This window comes from Zingiber officinale, chromosome 5A, assembly GCF_018446385.1.
Source record: "Zingiber officinale cultivar Zhangliang chromosome 5A, Zo_v1.1, whole genome shotgun sequence".
NCBI classification, from domain to species: Eukaryota; Viridiplantae; Streptophyta; class Magnoliopsida; order Zingiberales; family Zingiberaceae; genus Zingiber; species Zingiber officinale.
Genome location: NC_055994.1, coordinates 139,034,160 through 139,048,395, shown reverse-complemented (window position 1 = coordinate 139,048,395; position 14,236 = coordinate 139,034,160). Strand labels below are relative to the sequence as shown.

The window sequence follows — 14,236 nt, the reverse complement described above, 5'->3', positions numbered from 1 at the left end:
AACATTGTGGCTGATCCCGTCCGGAAGCTGAGTCAGATGGACCGTCGGGTGAGGTGGCGAGAATGTTGACGAAGTCGCGGCGTCCCGGAGGGGGGTGTGCTGAGATGGCTCCCGTGTTGACCAAGTCTTCAAAAGTCCTCTGGTCAACGTTACCTGCTGCCAGCGACCGGGTTGACCCGGCCCCCAGTACCCCGATGCTCGAGGCAGATCCAACGAATATATGAGTACAAGACTAAGCCATGAAATGATGAAAATGCATACGAAATATGAACGAGGAACGTACCCTGGCCCAGGGGGGCGCCCTCGGATGGGACGCGGCTCGAGTTGTCGCGACCCGGAAGAGTGGATGACTCCGATCATGCTGTAGAGCTGGATCTGACGATGAGGAGCTGGACGCGGCACGGAACCGGGAGATGAGCCGTAGGTCGGGATATAATACTGGCACGCAGACCGGGATGAGAGACCGGTACGCAGACTGGGATAAGAGACCGGTACGCAGACCGGGATAAGAGACCGGCACGCAGACCGGGAAACTAGATCGGCACGCAGGCCGGGATACGGGCTCGGCACGCAGGACGGGATACGGGCTCGGCACGCAGGCCGGGAGAACAACAAAAGCAGAATACGATCAAATCAGTGATGCCGACCTATAACAATGGCACAAAGGCTGAAACACCACAACACACAAAGCTGGAACGAGATACGGCACGAAGGCCGGCACACAACGAGACGGAATCGGAGCCTGGACTAAATCGGCATAAGGACAGCCGGCATGTGGATTGTTGTCGCGCGGGGGCTGTTGGTCCGGGATGCTATATCGCGTGGAGGCGTCGGCAAGCAAGGCCGCGAAGCCCGGTGACTGCCGGCGAACCAAGCTGCTGTGCAGGGAACGGGAGAAAAGGGTGGTTCTGTCCCGACGACGATAGGCATCAATGACGAACAGCCACGGCGGCGGCGTGCACGAGAGCGAGAAGAGCGGTGGCGGTCTGCCGACGGCGGCGCAGCAAAGAGGGGGAGCCGGCGGCGGCGCAGCGAGGAGAGGGAGGTCGCTGCCGATGACGCCGAAAGCCTCTTTGGGCTGCGGCAGTGTTCTTTGGCGGCCTCGGCCTTGAGGCGCAATGCGCGCGAGGAGTCGAGGGGATGGCAGATGGAGGTGGACTGCCCGGTGGCTGCGTCACGAGAGGACAGGTGACCGGCGGCAGTGTGGGTCGCGGGAGATAGGAAGAAGAAGGTGTTGTCGTCATCGCTGTGGGGAGGAAAAAGAGAGTGTCGTCGCTGTGGCCGGCGCTGCGAGGATGGCGGCAAGAGAGAGGGAGAAGCGTGGAGGTGATGGCCGGCGGCGGCGTCGGCGTAGAGGGTGAGAGCATGAGGAAGAAGAAGCTTCTCCCTTCTTTTGGCGGTGGCGGCGTGAAACGAGCCTGAAGCAGCCCCTTTCCCCGCATGCTACAGTAACCCTTAAGACCCCAAAAACCCCTTACCTCTCAAAAGACCAAAACACCCCTCCCTTTCATCTTAATTTCTCCTATGCCCTCCTCCCAATATCCGTATCACAAGCCTCCCCTTCAAGTCTAGTCGAAGGAGGCGCAAGTCCGACTGACTAGACCAAGCCCCAAACCGAATCGCTACCGAACGCGAAATCAGATCACTGAGCTCGTCTTGTTACATCGAACGAGTAGCTGAGGCGATGCCGAGCAAGCGACTCCAATAAATTCAAGCGAGCGACAAGAAATCACGACCAGACAAATGGAGAGAGTGATAGATAAGCCAAGCTGTGAGTGCCGAGTGAATAGACAAACGTACGACCGAACGAGCGTAAATCGTGACCGGGCAATTAAGATAATGATGGACGCGCAAAGTCGTGAGCGCGACCGCGTGAGTGCCGACCGAGCAAGTGTATGACTGAGCGAGTATCGACTGAGCGGGGTGCCGACCGAACTATAGCGGTGAGCGCAACACGGAGGATGAGTGCCAAGCATAGCCTCGAGCGAGTGTGACGAGTGCGGGGCGCAGCGGCAAGTGAGCGGTGGGTGGGACAAGTGACGGACAGAGCAACGAAGCGTGCCCGATGAGTGCCGAGCAGAGCGGCGAGTAAAACGACGAATGCTGACCGAGCAATAGCCAGTGAGCGGAACGTGGGAGCTGAGTGCCGGGCAGAGAGACGAGTAAAGCGAGTATGACGAGTGTCATGTAGAGCTGCGAGTGATGAGCGCCGACTGAGAGGTCGTTGAGCGTGAGAGCCGAGCTCACTTATAACTCGCACTGGGGCGAGGGTCTGGGACCCTGACCGGGAGGTGCTCTGGAGGCCTAACCAGTACTCGATCTGGAGTCTTGTGACCCAGAAGCAATCCGCAGGCTTGACAAAGAAGCAACCTGGAGGTCTGACCCAGCCTTGATCTGAAGGTCTGACCCAGAAACAATCTGAAGACCTGACAAAGAAGCAGTTTGGAGGCCTGACACAGCCTTGATCTGAAGGTCTGACCCAGAAACAATCTGAAGGCCTGACAAAGAAGCAGTTTGGAGGCCTGACCCAGCCTTGATCTGAAGGTCTGACCCAGAAACAATCTGAAGGCCTGACAAAGAAGCAGTTTGGAGGCCACCAGAAACAATCTGAAGGCCTGACAAAGAAGCAGTTTGGAGGTCTGACCCAGCCTTGATCTGAAGGTCTGACCAGGACTTGGTCTCTGGAAGACCGAATGAGCATTGGTCTGACCGCCTGACAGAGAGATCGTTAGTGATATTCTGATGCGAGACCGAGGGTAATACTCTGGTCCGGGCTCGGTGGTAATAGCCCAACCCCGAACGGGGGAGGATAAGCCTTGAAGCCCATAGAAGCGAAACCTGACAGCGGTGTGATGCAAACCGACTGCGGCTCTATCACGATTCCTCAACTCCCAAATACCCGTGGAGTGAGGGGAGAAGATAAAGGGCGGGAAGCCGATATAAGGGAGCAGAGCCCATAGTCATAGAAGGAAACAGAGCACCGTGGGTGAAGAGAGCAACACCTGTAGATGTAAGAGGCTGCACAACAAGTGAAGGATGCAGAGCAAATAATAATAGTAGAGTGAGGTGCATATAACAGTAAGAGAATGCTGAGCCCATGGTGAAAGATGCAGAGCTTGTAGCAATAAGAGGATGCAGAGCCTCATGGTGAAGGGTGCAGAGCCTGTAGCACACATGATGGGGGAACTGGGCCCCTGGTCCCCGATCGGAGAGTAAGGTCCCTAGCCGGTAATCAAAGAGCGAGGCCCCTAGGTCCTGATCGGGAAGTGGTACTGCGAGTCTATGATCGAGGAGCTGCGTCCCACGTGTATGAGTGGGGAGCTGTGCCCCTAGAGTATGAGCGGGGAGCTATGCCCCAAGTGTATGAGCGGGGAGCTGGGCCCCTAGTGTCCGATCAGAAATTGAAGGCTCTAATCTTTGGTCACGAAACTAGGCTCTTACTCTTTTATCAGGGAAATATAACAGTTCCTATAATCGTAAAAAGAGAGCAGAGCTCGTAGCGTACCTAATCGGGAAGTTGTGCCAACCGGCTAAGGGTTTGTCTTGGTCCCTTAACTCCTGAATACCCGTGGAGTCAGGGAAAAGACATAATGGAAAAACTAACCTGTCAGCCAGCTGAAGCTCCACTCGATCCCTCGACTCCCGAATACCAGTGGAGTGAGGATCGAAGTGTCGGGATCCTCCGGGACTGTGATATGATAATGACAGAGAACCTTCTGACATTGTCCCTCTTCACGTTCCGGAACAGGTTGTTGTGTTCCCACAGACGGCGCCAAATTTGATCCCGTCCGGAAGCTGAGTCAGATGGACCGTCGGGTGAGGTGGCGAGAATGTTGACGAAGTCGCGGCGTCCCAGAGGGGGGTGTGCTGAGATGGCTCCCATGTTGACCAAGTCTTCAAAAGTCCTCTGGTCAACGCTACCTGCAGCCAGCGACCGGGTTGACCCGGCCCCCGGTACCCCGATGCTCGAGGCAGATCCAACGAAAATATGAGTACAAGACTAAGCCGTGAAATGATGAAAATGCATACGAAATATGAACGAGGAACGTACCCTGGCCCAGGGGGGCGCCCTCGGATGGGACGCGGCTCGAGTTGTCGCGACCCGGAAGAGTGGATGACTCCGATCAGGCTGTAGAGCTGGATCTGATGATGAGGAGCTGGACGTGGCATGGAACCGGGAGATGAGCCATAGGTCGGGATATAATACCGGCACGCAGACCGGGATGAGAGATCGGTACGCAGACTGGGATAAGAGACCGGTACGCAGACCGGGATAAGAGACCGGCACGCAGACCGGGAAACTAGATCGGCACGCAGGCCGGGATACGGGCTCGGCACGCAGGACGGGATACGGGCTCGGCACGCAGGCCGGGAGAACAACAAAAGCATAATACGATCAAATCAGTGATGCCGACCAATAACAATGGCACAAAGGCTGAAACACCACAACACACAAAGCTGGAACGAGATACGGCACGAAGGCTGGCACACAACGAGACGGAATCGGAGCCTGGACTAAATCGGCATAAGGACAGCCGACACGTGGATTGTTGTCGCACGGGGGATGTTGGTCCGGGATGCTATATCGCGTGGAGGCGTCGGCAAGCAAGGCCGCGGCGCCCGGTGACTGCCGGCGAACCAAGCTGCTGTGCAGGGAACGGGAGAAAAGGGTGGTTCTGTCCCGACGACGATAGGCATCAATGACGAACAGCCTCGGCGGCGGCGTGCACGAGAGCGAGAAGAGCGGTGGCGGTCTGCCGACGGCGGCGCAGCAAAGAGGGGGAGCCGGTGGCGGCGCAGCGAGGAGAGGGAGGTCGTTGCCGATGACGCCGAAAGCCTCTTTGGGCTGCGGCAGTGTTCTTCGGCGGCCTCGGCCTTGAGGCACAGTGTGCGCGAGGAGTCGAGGGGATGGCAGATGGAGGTGGACTGCCCGGTGGCTGCGTCGCGAGAGGACAGGTGACCGGCGGCAGTGTGGGTCGCGGGAGAGAGGAAGAAGAAGGTGCTGTCGTCATCGCTGTGGGGAGGAAAAAGGGAGTGTCGTCGCTGTGGCTGGCGCTGCGAGGATGGCGGCGAGAGAGAGGGAGAAGCGTGGAGGTGATGGCCGGCGGCGGCGCCGGCGTGGAGGGTGAGAGCATGAGGAAGAAGAAGTTTCTCCCTTCTGTTGGCGGTGGCGGCGTGAAACGAGCCCGAAGCAGCCCCTTTCCCCGCAAGCTACAGTAACCCTTAAGACCCCAAAAACCCCTCACCTCTTAAAAGACCAAAACGCCTCTCCCTTTCATCTTAATTTCTCCTATGCCCTCCTCCCAATATCCGTATCAGTGGCAAAAGGCGAAACGCTCGCTCTCAGTGTCCCCGTCGTACCCGACCCAAGGTCATCATGAGGGAGGTAAATCGCAGCATCCGAACAAGCATGTGACAGATAGGATGTAATACGGGAATAGGGAAAAAGTGAAATAATCAAGAGGAGGGACTTCTTCCTCCCTCTCACGATCCTTATCGGCACCGACGTCGCCCGCCACCTCATCTTCTCTCCCTCTCTCGTTCTTCTGCAACCATACCACATCTTACGCTTGGAGGAGGCTTGGTTTTTTCTCCGCCGCCAAGAGGAATGGGAAGGGGCAGCTTCCTTATCTCTCACTGCCACCCTCGAGCGACGGCGGCCGACGACGACCACCTCCTTCCTCTTCCCTCTCCCTCTCAGAAACTCACTGCCCTCCTCTTCCTCTCTCCCTGCTGCCGTCGTAGCTGTCAGAGCTGCTGCCGACACTACAGTCCATCGCCGTAGCCACTTTTCCCCATTTTTTGCACGCCTCATCCATTCCTTCTCAGTCGCCACAACCCTTATCACCGGTTAGGCATGCCACCGACCATCCCTGCATTTTCCAACGTCGTCGTCGGTGCCGCTGTCGGCACCTCAGATCCGTCGGTCCGATTCTCCGACGCTCGACCCGTAGTGCCGTATGCATCCGATGTCAATCGGGGTCCCAAGCCCTCGTTGTTATTATGTTCTGACCAGACTTGTGTGATGTTTTATGTCTCAGCCTTCGTGTTGTTGTCTTATCCCGGTCTGTATGTCGATATCTTATCCTGGCCTATATGTCGATGTCTTATCCCGGGTTGCGTACCGATGTTTTATCACTACCTGCATGCCGAGGTCGCATTTGGTTTCGTGCCGCCGCTTCCGGCTCCGTGACGCGTCCGACTCCGCTTTATTAGATCCAGCTCTTCATCCGGCTTATCCATCTACTCTTCCGTGTCACAACAACTCGAGTAGCGCCCCATCTAAGGGTGCTCCCTCGACCAGGGTACGTTCTCGTACTCACTCCTCGTTCATTTTATTATTCTAGTATTAATCGGTTACTTATATATTCGTTGGATTTACCATTTGCCTCGGGGTACCAGGGACCAGGGCAACCCGATCGCTGGTTACAGATAGTGTTACCAGAAAACTTATGACGACTTGATCAATATAAAAATCATCTCAGCATATCTTTCTTTCGAGATATTATGATTCAATTAATATTCCATCTATCTCATTCGATAATCCATTTGACTCAATTTTCGGATAAGATATGAAAATATTTATTTTATATAATTTATATATGCCGAGGCACAATGACTTATATATCTAAAGAATTTAACACATTGCACGAGGCAGTGCACCCTCAGATCCCAGCAATCCCACATGGCCCTTCTCTCAGGTCGCTTCGATCCCTCTCCCTCACCTTCTCGGGCATCTGCCAGGGACGCACGTGTTGTGTAGACACTTCCAGGGGCAGTTTGGCCGTGCATGCACAGTTCGATACTCGATTCTGTACGGGTGCCCAGAGAGCCAACTCAAAATATCTCCATATTAACCTTAATTAATGGATACTTACTTTTTAAATGTTAGTAAACAATTAAAGTTTGACTAATTAATCATATAATTTATAGTTTATATATGCACACCATCAACACCATCTCCAGTTGCAGAAATGGAGTCCCCAATGGATTCAAGGACTCTCCACTTCCACCACCTCCTGTGTGTCCTATCCATCACTACTAGTTTCCAAGTGATCACTGGCGGGAGGCTGCTCCAGGGAGATCCATTTGCCGTGCCGTCTCCGTCGCCGCCCGCGACCACCCTGGCGGATCAATACCTGGACCCGCACAAGCAAGCTCGGGCGGCGGTCCGGGTGCCGCCGCTCCGATGGAGCCCGCAGCTGGCGTCCACAGCGAGCGGGGTGACGCGGGACCAGCGGGAGCGTAGCGCGTGCGGGTTCGCGGACTTGGGGTCGAGCCAGTACGGGGCGAACCAGGCGTGGGCGAGCTACCCGATGGGCCCTGCGGAGGCAGTGCGGTCGTGGGTGGCGGAGGGGAAGTACTACGACTACGCGAACAACACGTGCGCGGCGGGGCACGAGGACTGCGGCACCTACACGCAAGTGGTGTGGCGAAGGACGACGAGCGTCGGGTGCGCGCAAGCGGTGTGCGGCGGCGGCAGTGGCAGGGGAAGAGCGACGGCGACGCTCACGCTGTGCCTTTACGACCCCCCTGGGAACGTGGTGGGAGAGAAGCCTTACTAATTCATGATCAATTTATCAAATTATCAGGCTCCTATTTTCAATTTTATGAACCGGACTGCATTATACTTTTCTAAATGTTCAAATCATGTCGCATTTTACTTTTTTGTTCTTCGTCTCAATTTCTTTCAATCTATCTTCTTTTTTTTTATGATCTGCAAATTGATTGTGAAATTAATTAACCGAATAGCTTTTAATAAACTTGCATATAAAGATAGATCTTGCTAAATCAACTACTTGCGGAGGGTAAAGTTAAATCTTTTTATTTATTTTCTTAAATATTTTACTACTATATCACAATTAGGGCATTAAATGTTATTATTTCGTACCCTTAGTAATTGATATTACTTTTTTTTAATGCGAGCAATAAATTAATAATGATAACTGATTACGATGTTTGACTTCTCGTCCAATGCTTTAATTACCCCATTAATACTACGAGTAGGTAGAGTATCTATTTTGGTAAAAAAAAAAAACAATTAAAGAAAACAAAATCAGAGCTAAGGAAAAGTCTTGTTTGAGTCTCTTAGCATAATTATATAAAAAATATAAATCTAAATATTAAATTTAATGGCATATATACTTAATTTTATAGAAATTATCATACAACTAATTAATAGGTCTTATAATACAATTCGATAACCTGTATAATATAACTTAGTGACATTTAGATTTTAATTTAAAGGTACTTATTATATAATTTGATAATTTCATTTAGTATCTAAACATTTGTATACGAAGAGAAAAATCTATCTTTATATGATTACGGAGGAAAATATCACACCAGTCTTATCTCATAAGTAAATTTTTAAGTATATATTTTAAGATGAAGTGAAAGAGACCATGTGAATTGAGTTCGATCACGTTTAAAGCAGAATTGGTTAGTTTGGTTAAATTCAAATCAAATTTTGATTCCCAACGAACAATACAAAGTTTGCTAAACTACATAATTTATATATACCAGGTATTCGATCTTACAGCCCAAATAATTTTGAGATAGACAATCCGACCTAATATTTTATCTACCAAGTAAATCCAAAAAATCTAATGGCTCTTATCATAATCTCTAATTTTACTACTAGTTTAATCGTCATATGTAGGTCCTTGGAATTGAATCATAGTTGTTTGAGAAATGTATCTTGCTTTTCAACATTACACCAAACCTTGAGGCAATTAGTAGTTTTGTTGGGGAAATGTTATGTTAGAAAATTCCGAGAGCTAGAGGAGGTTGCAGCGGATAACTCAAAGCAATACTAACTTGTTAGATAGTATTCATCTCTTTGAGGTGATTAAATTAAGGGTCAACTCTTTTCACTCATGTATACACTATGAAAATCTCCTTTCGGAAGAAAGAGAAGTCTCGTACAATCTCAACATGAGAAATACAACAAGGATACAATAAGAATAAGAAAAGTAAATACAACAATGAAAAACCTTGCTCTTGATCTCTTGTTTCTCTGGACTGCCTCATGATGTTTGGAAAGTACAGCAACACTTCTCTTTCGAAAGCTCAAGAATTGACACAGAATGGCAGAAAAGAAGTGATTTGAATCTTCGCAAAATCCTTTATATCGTGCTAATTTAAGGCTCCTAATCAATTAGTTATACTCCCAATCGATTGTCATATTAAATCAGAATAATCTAGTCGTCCAAATAACGCAACGACTCTTTCCTTCTTCTCCCAATCAATTGCATTCCCCAACACTCTGTGTTTTCGCAAACTAGCCCTTAATTGATTGCCCTAATCGACTAGGGATGACAGAATCAATTGCCCCAATCGATTCCACCACTTTGCGATAAACTACTGTCCAATTGATTGAGCATTCTTCCCAAACGATTCAACACTACCTAATCAATTGAATCAATAGATTAGAAAGATGTCAGAATCGATTGCCCAATCAATTCTGGCACCTTCTATGCTCTCGCGAATTAAGCCCTAATTGATTGTCTAATCAATTAGCTTAGGGTCAATTGATTATCCAACCTTAACTTACTTAATCCAAGTCTAGAGTTCTTTTGCGATTCAATCAAAGTCTCACATTGAAAAGATTTGGAAAAAATCATGAATTTAAAACGATGTATAATATCTCCATTAGTATGAGACCTTTTGGATAGAGTCCAAGAGTAAAGTCATGAGAGTCTAAACTCAAAGTGGACAATATCATACCATTGTGGAAATATGTGCATTCCTTTTAGGCACATCAAATGGTATCAAAGTCATGGTCTATACCAGATATCATGTGGGGTGACCTTGAACGAAGTTGAGGGAAGCCCAGAGCATGTCAGGGTGACCGTATGCTCACAGGGAGACCCCAAGCAGGTCAAGAGTGACCGAATCTAGATGCTTACAGGGAGGCCCGAAGTATATCAGGGTGACTAGATGCTTACGAGGAGACCCAGAACAGATCAAGAGTGGTCGGATGCTCACGGGGAGGCCCAGACCATGAGAATAATGATGGTCCTTCGTTTAAGGGAAGAATTGTTGGGATTCAGTCAAAGTTCCACATTTAAAAGATTTGGAAAAAATTATGGGTTTAAAAAGATGTATGATATTTTTATTGGCATGAGATCTTTTGGGTAGAGCCCAAAAGTAAAATCATGACGGTCTAGGCTCAAAGTGGATAATATCATGTCATTATGGAGATATGTAAATATCTTATGGACGCAATAGGTTCTCTTGCCCAACATTCGGTCAATTGTAAACTATTGGATTCCTTCACCAAGTATTTGGTCAACCCTTAACCTACTTGAACTTTCCATCTCGTGTCAATTTTTTGTTAGACTTTTGATCATCAAGTGCAATTCTCTTGACCCACTTAAATTTTCTTCTTACCTAACCTCAGTTAGAACTTCCCTTTGCCAACGCGCAGTTCTCCTTGACCCAATTGGACTTTCCTTTGTCTAACCACAATTAGAACTTCCTTTTGTCAACGTGCAGTCCTCCTTGACTCACTTGGACTTTCCTTTATCTAACTGTAGTTAAGACTTCCTTTTATCAACGTGTGATCCTCTTTGACCGACTTGAAGGAAGTGGAAGTTGTACATTTTTTTCCAATCTTCTCCTATCTAGAGTTTTAGATCCCAATCTTGGATGCGTTTAAAATCCTATCCAACCTCACTAGGGAGGAAATTTATGTGAACTTCAGTCTCATGGAAGAACCAAACATTGTCCGTGTGTAGTGATTAATTTCAATTTATTCACGATGTGAAATTTTCACTAAGAGTTTGAGAAACATGACACTGTAGCTTACATCTTTCTAAGACTCATCACTGTCATGATCTTATAGCAATCTCAAAGGGTTTAGGAGATCACTTCTGGGGTGAAGGAAGTGAGTTTACATATTACTTATAAGAAAGTTGTGAGCAACTTAAAAAAACTCAATGCTAGACCATTGGAAACGATTGGATTTATCTTAGATGAAGTCTCAACTCTAGTTTCTTTTGAAGCTTTTGCCTAAGGGTTGGAAAAGGGGTGAGCAATTGATTCACAATCTTTTCCAACCGAGAAAAGTCAAGGTCACATAGAAGAGGCCACCCCGAATTAGAGTGGGGATTGGCCAATTGAGGAACGAAAGACATTAAAAAAAATGTTTATGAAAAGTTGAAATACATTTAGGTTTCCATCCAATTCAAGGTGAGATGTTGTAACACCATAAGGGAAGCAAATTAGATATTATTAACCACTTTAATATTTAGGGCATAGCCTTAAATTTTGGGGAGAATCGCTAATGATTAATCTCCAACTGAATGAATAAGTGAAGTGAAAGTTAAAGCCAGATTGAAATATAATTGTACAACTAGTACGAGGAATATAACTTTTCTCTATTTGAGAATAATTAACATCCACAAGGAAGGAGCTCAATAAGTAATACTTGATCATATTCTTAAATTTAGCCACTAGGATGTTGGAAGGGTTAGAATGAACATTATCTTAGTTTCAACTTAATTAGTCCATTGAGATAGAACAAATGAACTTATCATCATAATGATTTCATTGAATTGGATTCAAATCAACCAAATTGAAGATTCAAGTTGGTTTAAAAGAGCAATCTGATCGAATTGAATGCAATTAAAATGGAGGCTATTTGTACATAAAATGTAATCAAGTATATCAAGATATGCATATGGTATCATTAAAAAAAATAATTACACAAAAAAAATAGAAAAACTAGACGTTTTACCAAAGTGGCAATGAGAACTCTCGGAGGCAGCAGAATGGGAGATTTTGAACTGATCTTTCTACAACTTGGTTTAAGAGGAATAACTGATGGGGGTGAACTTAGGTCCTCGATGAGACATGCTCTTTGAGATGGTAACACCATTGCGAACAAGATTTAATGCATGTGCTCAGAATTTAACCAATGAAAAAAAGTCACACGTGCCGGAATTATTTAGCTGACAGTTGCAAACAAATTTAAGCCGAGGTTGGATCCACCTATGCACCGTTTTCACATGGTGTATCATGTATCATTAGTGAGAAGACTCACATAAAAGAGGCTTTTTGGCAGCATTGGAGACTTGCTAGTGTATCCCAATGCTCTGAGCCACAATTAATCGACACCTCTAATACATAATTGTCACTCTCACCAAATTCCCTTCACCTCAAATACATGCAAACAAATAACTCCGCAGTCTGCAGCTAATTTCATCTCTATCCCTGTACTCATTTACCTTGAACAAACTTTTGGTAGTTCAACTGAATTGAACTTGCTCTATTCGCCTCAGTCAAACTCTCGCTAAGAGTGTTGCTCATCTCATACCCAGTCGTCTAGGATATATGTTCCTCTCCGTATACTCTCAAATAGATGTCCGTCTGTCTAATGTTGAACAAATATCACCTGATAAAGAAAATTAAATAAAAACAAGAATGTCAAGTATGTATATTAGTACCACGTATCGTGGATGGTCCCGAAAATAATACGAGATTAGTAAAAATAATATGATAGTCAAAGTCAAGAGGAGGTGATAATTAAAATCAAGATGATATAACAGTCAAAGTCAAGGGGAGGTGACGGTCAAAGTCAAGAAGATAGTCAGGGTGTACGTAGTCAGACAGATCACTCACATTTGAGGCTCAACCACCCACTACTCCTGGGTTCAACTCCCAGTACACAGCCGGTTGGACCTTCGAGGTCCAACTCCCCACTTTTATGTGCAAATGTCTCAGCATATACTCGGTCGACCCTAGCATCGGTCAAACCATTAGGGCCCAGCTCCCCACTTCTTATGTGCAAGTGTCTCAGCATATAACCGGTCGGCTCCAACACCGATCAAACCTTCGGGACGCAACTCCTCACTTCATGGGCTCAGCTCCAAGTACACAACTGATTGGCCCGAGTGTCGGTAGAACTTACAGGCTAAGCTCCTCACTTCTCATGTACAAATCTCTCAACATATAACCGATCGACATTAGCGTCGGTCAGACCTTTGAGACTCAGCTCCCCACTTCTCCTGTGCAAATCTCTCAGCATATAGCCAATCAGCACCAGCGTCGGTCAGACCTTCGAGACTTAACTACTTACTTCTCCTATGGAAGTCTCTCAGCATATAGTCGATCAGTACCAACACCGGCCAGACCTTCGGAGCTCAGTTCCCCACTTCATGGGCTCAACTCCCAGTATGCAGCTGGTCGGCCCTAGAGTCGGTCGAACCTTCGAGACTTAGCTCCCTACTCTTCAAGAGCAAGTCTCCCAACATACAACTGGTGAACCCTGAAGTCGATCGAACCTTTTGAGACTTAGCTGCCCACTCTTCAAGGGCAAGTCTCCCAGCATACAGCCGATCGACCCCAGAGCCAGTCAAATTTTTTCCAAGATATAGCTATGTTAGAAAATCGTAACAACCTATCAAAGAATAACAATTACTCGTCAGGAAATATTTCGCAACCCTGACATATACACGTAATAGAACCTTCCTCTGAGGATGGTCGTACCTCTTCCTTTACTCGACATATTCTGATACCAGACATTCTCTAACACCTAATTATTGCGTAAATTATGAGGGTCAGTAAAAAAAAAAGAGTTCTCTCTATTAACCAAATACATTATGATATGCGCGCGCACATACACATCAATATTATTATTCTACTGTTCATCTTCTTCTCTATTTTTGTCACGATTCTAACTTGAACGTTGGAATGCGTGTGCCAAGGACCCCCTCCTTAGTTCTCACTCTAACATTTTCATTTGCTCTCTCTATGATGTGCATAGAAAAGATCGCTCGATGTCATCCTCTTCTAGCACGGTCAATAGTAAAAATACCTACCCAGCACATCATCTTTCCTGATTTCAGATAGAATCCTATATAATCTTCAAATAGCTTAACTTTTCTCAACTATTCACTAGCTAGCGAGTCTTTTCATCTAAACTCATCAATACCCATAAGAATTTTGCTATTTTATCCAAATTTTTAAAATCTATATCCATTTAAACGGATCGAATAGTAAGTTCCTCCGAACATCCATTGTTGCATGCGTGCGTACTCTTCTGTTGCAGCTTGCAGTGTTCTTAAAATCAGATCGGCCGGAGTTTTGGGGGTTCCCTGATCGAACAAATATACTATGCCAGTTCAAAAGAATCTACATGATCAATTATCTGATTTTAATAACACCGACAGATTGACCATCAGAATAAATGGATTACCAGGATCCATGCTTATAATTTTTTCAGGATATC

General features: G+C 47.0%; 1 protein-coding gene across 1 annotated transcript; it reads left to right on the top strand.

Moving 5' to 3' along the window:
- Positions 1-6,941: 6,941 nt before the first annotated feature.
- On the top strand, positions 6,942-7,669 carry LOC121983307 (STS14 protein-like). The gene has a single exon (XM_042536246.1). The coding sequence runs from the start codon at positions 6,975-6,977 to the stop codon at positions 7,563-7,565; it is 591 nt and encodes a 196-aa protein (XP_042392180.1). The 5' UTR covers positions 6,942-6,974; the 3' UTR covers positions 7,566-7,669.
- Positions 7,670-14,236: the final 6,567 nt, after the last annotated feature.

Bases quoted from the DNA above. Each gene is read 5' to 3' on its own strand.
- LOC121983307 (XM_042536246.1), top strand. From the start codon at position 6,975: ATGGAGTCCCCAATGGATTCAAGGACTCTCCACTTCCACCACCTCCTG.